The sequence below is a fragment of the Blennius ocellaris genome, assembly GCF_963422515.1.
Source record: "Blennius ocellaris genome assembly, chromosome: 15".
NCBI classification, from domain to species: Eukaryota; Metazoa; Chordata; class Actinopteri; order Blenniiformes; family Blenniidae; genus Blennius; species Blennius ocellaris.
Window position 1 is genome coordinate 20,926,308 of NC_137664.1, and position 12,367 is coordinate 20,938,674.

General features: G+C 42.3%; 1 protein-coding gene across 1 annotated transcript; it reads left to right on the plus strand.

The window, feature by feature from the left end:
* The first annotated feature begins 3,524 nt into the window (after positions 1-3,524).
* Positions 3,525-8,449, plus strand: macir (macrophage immunometabolism regulator). Its single transcript, XM_080509803.1, has 2 exons — positions 3,525-3,597; positions 7,033-8,449. Exon 2 carries the CDS (start codon positions 7,036-7,038, stop codon positions 7,681-7,683), a length of 648 nt encoding a protein of 215 aa, XP_080365929.1. The 5' UTR covers positions 3,525-3,597; positions 7,033-7,035; the 3' UTR covers positions 7,684-8,449.
* Positions 8,450-12,367: the final 3,918 nt, after the last annotated feature.

A 12,367-nucleotide genomic window follows, 5' to 3' on the forward strand; every position in this document is an offset into this window, starting at 1 on the left:
CGACGCGCCACACCCACCGGAAGTACCTTCACAATACGAGCTCCAACATCGTCGTCAATTAAAAACAACTGCGATAAAATATTATCATAATTCATTTTGCGCATTATTTTGTATGTATGCCCATTTTTTTTTATAACACAAGCCATATAGTAAATGGGCAACATATATTCTAACACAATGTTCACCACAGAGGGGTGACATCAATCTCACCCACGGTGTTACACAGTTATAATAGTAATAACTATATTACCCCGTTAAGAGTTCAGCTGGACAGGTCTCAAGTCCATCACGAGACACGCACACATAGACACGACCATATACACTCAGGTCACGTCTACACGTACCCAGGCTTTGACAAAAACGGAAAAACTTCACGTAACAATGAAGAGAAGTGGTAAATAATATCATATGAAATCACTGAGGTTTGTTGTAAAAGTGAATCAGCTTTGTTTATATAAAAACTGACATGTACTTCCTACAACGTATATACTTGTATTTCCGCTAGTTAGTCTTGAGATGTGCAGGTTTTTGTTTTATTTTTTGGAGGGGGGGAATTATGTAATACCAGCGGTATTAGACCTCGCATGTTTATTGTGAAAGGAAGCGAGAGCGGATGTGGCCTCGTGTACAGTTACTATGTCTAACTTGGTTCTGGTTTTTTTCCTCCACTGTTACAAAGAAAGTCGCTTTTACTATTTCACCCTGATCCTGGTCTGAAAGGCGCTCCTGTCTCGCGGTCTGTGACTCGAGCCTCAGGCTGCAGTTCCTGGTCCAGAGAGAACAGATGGGGCTTAAAGTCAAGCGAGAACTGCGCCTCCGCTGCAGTGGAAGAGACTGCGTGTCCTGATGGGAACTGGTCCTGTCAGGTCCTACGCAGGGATCTAAACCCACACGGCCTCTGCAGCCGCGCCCTTCCTGTTTGATGACACTGCAAACCACAGTAACAGCATGACACGCACACACACACACGCACACACACGCACATACACATACACAATATTTCACTTATACTAAGTGCAAATGAAATTATTGTGTAATATATATACTTGAGTCTATATTTGACAACAATTTCATTTCATTACATTATTTATTTATTTATTTACTCATCCGAGCAGCTTGAGTCCAGTGAAAAAATATGCTACTGTTTTTTTTTATCCCCCCCCCCCTGTATTCAAACACCCTAAAAAGTACAATGAAATGATAGATTTTGTCACTCCCGCATGAACGTTTTGGCCAATTTCTGTCCTTTTCTCTAACTCTCAAATGTTCATTAAATGATGTAAAACCTTTTCATATCATTGGGGGGAATATTGAGCTACATTTTAAATGATAAGGACACAAATTCACAAAATATGACACACACTTGGTGTATTAATAACTGACAAAGGCATTGTTTTCAATAGATGTTTTCTTTCCATTCTCACTGTGTTACAGTGAACGCAGTGGCCAATAGGGGGCGCCAGGCGCCGCCTCTGAGAGAGCACGCCGATTTTTTACACATTTTAAATATATGAATAAACTGTAAAACTGTCAAAATTTGTTTGTGACATGTTTATTTATTAATGACTGAAAATCTAAGCGCTTAAAAAAAAGCTGTTTATTTTGCACTTCTTCTTTTAGGTTTCTGTCAGAGCGTTCTAAAATGCTTTGAAAGATGGATTTATGTGTTGTTTGAAAATATACCAGGTATTCCTTTTGTTTTCCCTAAACTCAGACTGTCATTTCAAGTGAACTGAACCCAAAACACATTCATTTACAAAAAGGGACTAATATTAAAGTGTGTTAATAAAAGACCTTAATATAACTGTAATGTTTTATCACTGGGGGCCTCTCTTAGTCTAAAAATAAATAAATGAAGAAATATTGTTGTAATGTGGTTTATAAATGCACTTACTTTAATGGAGTTAACGTGAGAATAATAATGAAGAGCCCCTCCTGAGAAATGTATCAACAGCCGCCACTGGTTAAATGTTTGGACCCACTTGTATCCTGGACATCAGTAATCAAATAAAATCAGCATGCATTTCTAAAATCATTTTAACCTTTCCATGCAAATAAATTAGGGAATATAAGCTTTTTTTATATCTGTGTATTTTGCCATCACGTTTCTACCCTGAACATTCATGTAGGGGGAAAAATAGCGGATGTGGACTTTTCAACTGAAAATATAGGGTAAAATAAAGGTAATTCTTACTCATCTATATATTTTCTTTATTATATGATGGATGATAAAGATGATAAAAAATTACAGACTACGTCATAGAGTCAGAATAGTTTTAAATATAACCTTTTCTCATACCAACTGATTTTAAATGGTCTAGTTTAAAGAGATTTGTTTTCTTTTGAATGTCAAATATCAAGTCACAGCAAACAAAAAGAACAAACCAAGGTTGAAGTTTATTAGAAGTAAAAAAAAAAAAACAGACCAAGAACAGCCTGTGTGTTCAGATCTGCCCCCTACAGGGAGCCTGAGGTACTGCCTGATTCCCTTTATACTTTTCAATCAGATCTGACGGAATATTTAATAAACAACACGTATGAAATACACAAATAGCGCTCTGGAAAAGGAGGGCTAATAAAAAAAAAATGTGTCCATGCAGCGAGAAAGTAAAAACACAAGCTCAACTTAAAGAATCAGCCCAGATTATAATTCTAAAGAAGTCTGAGGGGAGGTTCAGCTTCAGCTTCACCTTTTGAACAGGAAATTCACAGCAATGCTGTTTATAGAAAGAACTAGAATCATCCCAATAATGACAATCATATCACGTGCCATTCATGAATTATTCCTATCTATTTTATCTGACCATTATTGTTTTGTATTTTTCTTACCATTTGTCCTAGTTAACCCCACAGTATTAACTTAAAGTTTAATTCTGTAGAAGTTACTAGCCCTCAGCGATGTGTGACATCTGAGGATTCTCATTATGCGATTACTCAGGCCAAATGTTTGCCTGAAAGAAGCCACTTGTTTTTATTGGCTTATGCCTGTTATGAAGCTCAATGTTCAAATTAGTCACTGTGTTTAAATAAATTAGTTAAATTCACTGCAGATGCTGTACGATGAAGAATAGAATAGAATAGAATAGAATAGAATAGAATAGAATAGAATAGAATAGAATAGAATAGAATAGAACATAGTAGAGTAGAGTAGAGTAGAATAGAACAGAGTAGAATAGAATAGAATAGAATAGAATAGAATAGAATAGAATAGAACAGAATAGAATATAATAGACTATTTATTAATTATATAGGTAAATTATTTTAGTCTTGCTCAATATTAACAGAATGGAAAATTGAAATATCAAAAGAGACAGAATACAAATTAAAGAAGGATTCATATCTACACGTTTTAACGGTGACGGATTAGGAGGCACGGAAAAAAAGAAAAGCACTGACAGAGTGCGCGTGCCGGTGTTGCGTGCTGCTGCTGCTGCTGTGTGTGCGCGTGCCTGTGCGCGCGGCCGGGGGAGGGGTGGTGTGGTGTGGTGTGGGTGGAGCGGAAGTGTCGGTGCCGTTGGCGGAACAGGCGGAGGCAGAGCATCTCGGAGCGGACAGCACCGACAGGAAGGCCCGGCCCGGATCCTCCGCATCGAACCGGTACGATTCTGTTCTGCTTCTACTGGCTTCTATTCTTCCCTTCAAACCTTCTATTCTTCCCTTCAAACCTTCTATTCTTCCCTTCAAACCTTCTATTCTGCGCATTCTGGCTTCTATTCTTCCTCTCCCTGCTTCTATTCTTCCTCAATTTGCTTCTATTCTTCCTCAATTTGCTTCTATTCTTCCTCTCCCTGCTTCTATTCCGCCTCCCTCCTATTGTCGCCGTCCACACGGAGACGTGACGTGCCGGATCCTGGACGATCGGACGATCCGCGGCTCATTGTGGCCGGAGCGTGCAGGACGCACAATGCGGGGCCGTGCTGCTCCGTGCGGGGCCGTGCCGCTCCGTGCGGGGCCGTGCCGCTCCGTGCGATTGCGGTGAGGTGCGGTTGCGGTTGCGGTTGCGGCGCGGGGCCTGTACGGTGCGGCTCGTTGTGTTGCGGGCGCAGGGCAGCCTGGACCCGGCCTGTCGTCTGGTGCCTCAGCCATCTTCTGCTCCGTCATCTCCTTCTCCTCCTCCTCCTCCTCCTCCTTCTCCCCCTCCTCTTCCTCCAGCCGGGAAACACCGCATCCCACCAGACCTGTGTGTGTGTGTGTGTGTGTGTGTGTGTGTGTGTGTGTGTGTGTGTGTGTGTGTGTGTGTGTGTGTGTGTGTGTGTGTGTGTGTGTGTGTTTGTCGGCAGGTTATTACAAGACTAAAAAAAAAAAAAAAAAAATCCTTTTTAAAATCAAACATCTCCAGCCAGTAATTAAGAATAGATTATAAAATAGATTATAAATAGGTGCTGGTGAAAAGTAGGTTTGTTTGGTAACGTCTTCTCCACGGAGGATCTGCAGGTCTTTAATTAGGTTGTATTAATTCCAGGGTCTACAATTAGGGTCTGATCTTCTTCTGTTCACATTCACACCAAAAAAAAAAAAACAACAACAACAACATCGATGTCCAACTCTGGTCTTCTCTGAAAACACTCCATGTAGTACTTACCAGGCTGCTGCAGAGGGTTCTTTAATTCAGCACAATGTAAACAAAGAGCTCCAAATTAAAAAAAAAAAACCCTCTCACATCTCCTCAGTCGCAGTTTTAAGGTCAGAGGTCACACGGTGTTTCATAAAGTACCTGTGAAGTGAGATCAGCCGCTCCTAAGACACTTCACATGCTGCTGCCGGGACTCAAATCAGGGATTAACGTGTTAAAAATGTGGTTCCTGTTCCCAGAAGAAGACTCGGGGCTTTCAGAGGAACGCCGGCGCGGCTCAGTGAGCGTAGTTGTTGGCAGGTTTCTAGAAGATCAGCAAAGTTTCCGTGATAGTTTTCGTTCTCCGGTAACAAGGTTGCTCTGAGACGACAGGTTGTTCTTTGTGAGACGACACACCGAATATCATCTCGGGTATCTTTGTAAAACGTTGAACCGGGAGGATCTCAAATATTGCGGTATTACAGGAGGGATGTGGAGTAGGAAGTGCGCCGGGAGCACTTTTTGAAAGGCGTATGAACCTTTCGCTCCCAGCTGACACAGAGTATCTCTACATTAACTGATTACGTGCCTTAAAGCCTCATTTATACTCCATCCAGGGAGGACAGGTTCTCAGAAAATCGTGAAACTGTTCACACTTTCAATTGGATTGATTTCTTACAATGCCTAATTGTACCTATAATATCAGCATTGGCAGACCTAGAATTTAGATCGCCACGAGAAAAACCCATGTTCTGCTTTAAGGCCACGCTTACACGTACCCGGGTATTTAAAAAAAAATAAATCTGATTTTCTTTTCTGCGTTTACACATAAACTCATCGATGACCAAGGATGATTCCACAGTGGAGATCTGGATAAACTCTGGCTCCGGTTGCCTCTAAAGTGGAGTAGGGGGATATTGACGATTTTGATCTGCTGTCATGGCTTCATGCGTCTCGCTACACTGCCCCCTACAGGATTGGCATGCTCATAGCAGGTCTGAAGCAGCTGTATCTGTGGGTCCCTGTAAAACAGGGGTGTCAAACTGATTTCAGTTGAGGGGCCACATCAACCTGATCTGACCTCTGGAGGGCCAACAAGTCAAACATCACATGTTAAACTGCAGATATGGACAAATGTCAAAGTCTTTCCTTCTTTTGATCCTTTTGCAAGAATGTTCCAGTCTATTCTGAAATATACATATTAAAGGAAATCAGATATTATATTTGCAAAAAAACCACCTCCCAATCAGCTGTATCTGCATATTGTATTTTTATTCAGGATTAAAACAATTTGTCATCATCTGGACATTTTTTTGAGTTTACGTGTTTAAAGTATCACTTCACATAAATTGGACTCATTGTTTTATTGTGAAAGGCGTTGCGTCATGTGACCTCCATAGACGCATTAATGTCGGAGGTCAAATTCTGACCAAGGGCGGTTTTGAATGTCATTTTTTGCCAATCTAGTGTTTTCAGATCAGCCTCTGTCAGTTTTCACATTTATATTTAAAAAAAAAAATCCCATGGCGGCCAGATTAGATCCTCTGGCGGGCCGCTTCTGGCCCCCGGGGCCGCACGTTTGACACCCCTGCTGTAAAAGAAGGTTTTTTTTATTTTTTGTTCTGTTTTGTTTTAAGGCAGAGGAGGAAATACCTGTTTTTGTAAAAGCCCAGCGACGTTTAAACGTGGCCTGCAAGCTCATTTCTCAAAATGGCAATATTGGGAATTACTCTGTAATTTATGTGTTTCAAAGTGAAACATACTAATTGACACTATTGATTCAGTGCACTTGATTTAGAGGTTGTTATGGTTTATTTTCTATGAAAAATCCTCCCTGGAAGATGAATTTCTGTGTGTTTCCTATTCGTGGTGGTCATTCGGTGTATTAAACCACATAAGGTGTGCAGACATTCCAGGAAAACGCCGCAAAAAAACCTTTGAAGTACATTGTGGTGGGAAATAAGGCTTCACAGTAATCCATGAACATGTAATAATGTTTATTATCATAATAATTAAAATGTCATTAACTGAACACATGGATGACGTTAATGCCTTTATGCTCTAATAACAGTTTTTTTGTTCTCTGTCACTCGTTTAAAACCTTTTAATGAGTTACTTGTCATGCTTCAGTCCGTCTTCATATTGCATCTGTTGGGAAATGATTGTCACTAGAAAAGATAAAGGTATAGAAAAATAACACTTCTGTCATAAAGGGCAAGTGACCAGATCGTCTGTGTCGCAACATGGCATGAAACCTTTTTTCAGAAACCTTTTCATTTCATATCATGATGGAGAAATTGATCAAATAAGCTTTAGTGCTAAAATGAAACCATTGCAGACTTTTTAGACTCTTTAAGTGGAAAAATTGAAGTGGAGAGATACGTGGTGAATGGATTTCAGCCATGGTCATTGGTGGAACTGTCCGGCGTGACACTTGACTGCCGTTTTTTTATTTTTTTTTGTCTCCTCTCATGTGTCAGGATATGTCTGGACGGATGGAAATGGACGTCGGCGGTGTCTCCCGGACCCACGTCTCCATTCTCCCGGCGGCGGAGATCAAAGCCACGCTGAAGCCCGAAGCCGAGCGCCCCCGCTGTGCCAGCACCCCGTGCTCGCCCATCCGGGGCACGGTGGCGGGCTACCAGATCCTCCACATGGACTCCAACTACCTGGTGGGCTTCACCACGGGGGAGGAGCTGCTCAAGCTGGCCCACAAGTGGTCGGAGGCCCCGCCGGAGAAGAGCCCCGCGGCCGAGACCGTGTCCGGCTCGGTGCAGAGCTCCAAGTCGGTGGACCTGGGCATCCACCGGTCCTCGCGCATCTTCAAAGCCAAAGGCCGCTACTACCAGCCCTACGACATCCCGGCCGCCAACGGGCGGCGACGCAGGCGCATGCCCAGCTCCAGCGACCCGGCGCTCAGGTCCGCGGCGCCGAGCGAGGCCGGGAAGGCCCTCCACCCTCCTCTACCTCTCTGCCTGCTCAAGGGGAAACGAGCCCACTCCAAATCTCTGGACTACCTTAATCTGGACAAGATCAGTATCAAAGAGTCCTCGGACACTGAGGTGCTCCAGTACCAGCTGCAGCACCTCACCCTGCGGGGCGAGAGAGTGTTTACCCGGAACAAGACATGAGAGCACGGAGGAGGGCCTTTTTTAGCAGTCTTTCACCCTCCTGGGGATTTAGGTGCTATTTCCAGCTCGGTTCCTTTCTACTCAGATTATAAAGAGTTCTTTAAGAGGACAGTCCCATAATCTTGTTATATTATTACCCGGGGGGATTTAACTCGTACTGTACACATAACGTCGTGAGGTTGTTGGGGTTAAAAATGTGAATTATATAAACTTAGCAATAACTGGTGGACCTATTTATCGACAGTGTTGTGTGTTTGTACTGTTTCCGAGGACGCACTGACGTGTCGGCTCCCGGCCGACAGAAGCACATATCACATACCGTATCAGCTTTAAAATGCACTGTCGCTCTCAGTCCAGCTCTGCGACGAGCTTCGCTGAATGTCCTGTGGAGTTTTCTGCTGTCGGAGGTTGTGGAGCTGCACAGAACTATCAAATTCACAAGGTAGTACTTTGGTAATGTCGCCTATTTATTTATTGATCGATTTATTTATTGCTGCTTAATCGAGCAGAATTAGTGTGCTTCTTCTTCTTCTTCTTCTTTTTTTTCTTTTTAAATGGTGTTGTTCCTCACATGGAAGGTGAGCGGCAGGACGCTGCAAGTTTGGCCTCACTGAAGACGAGTCCGAAACCGTCAACACTCTGAAATGTTCTGCTTCTTTATGTCCTTTGATCTGCATCAAAGTCACAAAGGAGACAAACACAACAAACTATTTTGAGTGTCGAATGTCTTTCACGAACTTGGCGGTGTCGTGGTGAGCGCTCTCGCCCCACCTGAGTGGAGTTTGCATGTTTTTTTCCCCCACCCCAAACGACTCCACCTTCATTGAATCACTTCGCAGAGAGTTTGGCGTCGGATTGGCCGGACGTCCTCTTCGTCTCTTTACACGTGTCTTTCACAAATCCTCAGCAGGCGTTTCTCTCGGATAGAAACGTCAAAAGATTCAAAGTCCGTAAGCAACGAGTGAGCTATGGTAGTTAAATGTCTCATTTCCTTTGTTTTAAAATCACATTTATGAAAATATTCACAGCTAAAAAAATACAAATATCTCTGTTTAAATTAAAAAAACAAAACAATTGTTTTAATCTAATTTGTACTTTATGGAAAATTCAGTGAAATTCTACAAATTAATTCTTTTCATCAGGATTTTTTAGCCCCGACGGAGCAGTGGGATACTTTACCCGACAGCACCGTGTTTAGCGTTCTCAATACAGACATTAGATATGAGAATAGGTCTGTTCCAGTGTGTTGTCTCTACCTGCGACTGCAAATCAAATCCGATTCCTCTGCCTTACGTAGGCCGTGTGAATGAATTCTGACCGATTCCGCGCGACATCTCGAAAGGAGCCTTTTCTCTTTTCAGTCTGCCTGACAGTTGAAGTTTCAAAGCGTTGACACAGTTTCCCGCTTTACGTCTGTCGCACAAGATATTGATAATAACGTTGGTTTGGCTCCATAGGCTTCTTTAACCCTTCACATACAGTCCGCAGGAATCACGAGTCAATTCATCTCCACCTTCAGTACATTTAGCCAATAATGTGTGTGATTTAATGAAACTATTATTAGTTTGTTTAAAGGAATCTTGTTAGGAACAGCCCCCCTCTCCCCCGACACACACACTTTGAAAACCAATAACTGAAACTGCGAAGGACGAGCGCTTCAGAACAATCAAGTCTGTGAGTCTGTTTGGGTGTTTTAGTTGAGTATTTTACTGTACATGTAAGGAAAGCAAGGTTCTCTTCGGAGACGGAAATGGGAGGGCGGAGCCTCACTGCAGGCTCCTCACTGGTTGTTGTGGTGCTTGTTGGTGAATATATAGTTTTAGCGTTGGTGCATGGATGTATTGGGTTTTTAAGTGCACAGCAGTCTGCAGAGTGGTGTCTTTATAAAGTGTGCGTGCGTGTGTGCGTGTGTGCGTGTGTGTGTGTGTGTGTGTGTGTGTAACCCTGATTGCACTGTTGGACATCAACTTACAGACTTTCTCTGGAAGCGTCCGTGCACCTTGACACGGTGGTTTGGGCCGCATGCGGTCGCAGCCTCGCTGCAGCACTTGTAACAAGCCATGAGAACACGTGGAGCTCTTAACCGTGTGTGTGTGAGTGTGTGTGTGTGTGTGTGTGTGTCCACCCCTGCAGGTCTTTTTCCACTGAGACAGTGGAAGTCGTTTTAACCCTGTAAAGTCCTCGTGTGTCGTTTCCTGTGATCGCGGCAGCATGGCTTCTGTTCCGTGCTACAAACTGAAGCTGGAGCCGTTTCTGAGCCTGTTCATCTCAGGAGGAGTGTCAGTGTTTTGCTGTTGTTGTTTTTTTTTCTTACCCCAGCATGGGGCAGCGGGAGTCTGATTTCACACTCGGCCACTTGTTGTTTTGTTGCCTCTGAACTATCACTGTTGTTTTACACACCTGAAAGATTAAAAAAAATGGACAATTTCAACATGATCCCACTTTGAACAATGGCTCGGCTTGCAGAATACAGTGAAATGATGACAAAGCAGTTTCTTATTCATTCTTACAATGTTGTGACTAAAAGGCAATGTCCGCCTGCCATCGGTTACTGTACATCTGTTACTCAAACTCTGGGCCCCAGTAAATAATCTAGTAACAGCAGTTATCAATAAACATGGAAGGTTGTGTTTTCTTCAGGCCAGAATGACGCCTGATGTGTGTGTGTGTGTGTGTGGCCCGAGTTACAGCAGTGAGCCTGTTCAACCTGATGAGATATTCTTTTTCTCTCTCTGCTATTTGTGACGCGGCCGTTAAAGTGGAATACCTGAAGACGCTCCTTTCTTTAAACTTGTGCCGGGCTCTATTTGTTTCCTAAATGTCTTGGTATTTGTATTTAATCAACGAAAAACCTGAGAGGAACTGGCCTCCGCCAGGTTGTGCCGAGTGTGGCTGTAAAAAAATCAGATGAGAGTTTCCACTTTAGATACGACTGTTTGAGGCAGATCACACTGATTGACCTGATCGCAAAAGTAGAACTAATTATTTGAAAGCAGTATACATAATATAGCGGGATATTAACCCTTTAGCATCTTCTCAAAGGAAACATGGTGGAAAATTGAATTCTACAACTCTTCAAACAGACTCATTCACCCATATTTGATAATTCCTTTATTTCTTAAATAACTACTATTATCAGTACTATAATTAACTGTTTAATTCTAATAATTTATTGTTTTTTATTTATGCTGATGTTAAAAGGCTGTAAAACAGCCGAGGGGAGCGTCGGAAAGTATTTCAGTACGCGACCCAAACTCTTTAAACCCCACCTCATATGTGACACTGGGTTCTTTCAAGAATAGACGAGGGTTTTCCAAACACGACTATTAATGATTAAAGAACATGTTAAAGGGTTATTAAGATACATTTTCACCTCATCTTGAGTTAATATAATGAATATTTCTGGTATTAATCCTTATATACATTGTAGAAATCTAATGTCAGGTGCAACAACGGTTTCATTGTTTACTGTGTGTAAAGTCACTCATTTTCTTCTACTCATGACTAAAGCCAAAAAGAAAATGTGTTCTTAATGTTAAACACTGACTGTTAGATCCTTAACACTTGTTACTGAGGAGATCACATCAGTTTGTCTTCTTCAACCAAAAAAAACCCAACAAAAAAAACCCAAATTAATTCAAAGTGTCATATTATTGCCACACAGTTGATAGTTTGTTGTTTCCCTCATGACTGAAATCCAGATTTGTTTATTTCCTGCTTCGTTCTCACTGTATTTAAGTATGAAGATCACGTGTCACGTTAAGCTGCAGCTGCATTCACTGACATTTACTAACTGTTGTGATTTCTTTATGTTATTAATGAAATAAAACTCTTACCGAACGGCGGTGCCCCGTGTGAGTTCCTCGATATCGTCACACGGCGTTTGCAAGAACCGAGGCCAGAGATCTGCGGACGTGGCTTGATGTTATCCTTTTTATGTTTGCCAACAGAAGTCAGGCGAGAAGGTTATGTATTTGTCTGCATTTATTTATTTATATATAAAGTGCGGGGCATGCAATGTGATCTCTCGTCTCCCGCTTGGACCTGGAAGTCCACCCTACGCAGACGTCTCCTTTCTGCTTCTGTTGTTTCCATAACGTTCAGGTTTTAAATGACTTGGTTTGTTGGCCCCGTGGAAAACCAGCAAACCTGGAGGCCCTCGGCTGTGAGAACAAGCTCTTCCAAGTTCCTGATCCGGACTCCAGCTGCTCCATGAAGGTCGAAAACCTCAAATCAGATGAGAAGGGTTAAGGGCATCAATTAAGGCCCGTGAGCCCAAATCTGGCCAAACCGCCAAGAAAAGAAAATGTTTTATTCTTTTGACAAATAAAGCGCTGAGACCCGAGCAGAGACATCAGTATGAATGGCCACACTGTCACGGTGAGTTTGTAAAAACATGCATCATAAAGTTTTTTGGGGGGAACATTTCACTTTATTTCGCGTAGGAAGGTTTCAATAAAATTGGCTTCATGTCGAGATTGTAGTAAGTAGTAATTGTGTGAGCCACATCTTTGAGGAAGTCTAATATTCTAAAATAGATTGAATTAATGCAGATGAACAATGGTAAATCCTCTCATCGTTCGTTTGGCTTCAATCTGAAATATTTCCACTAGATGGCACCAAACGTACATCAAATGTGTCCTTAATACATTAAATAACATCAAAAGGTACATTTATTTCACAA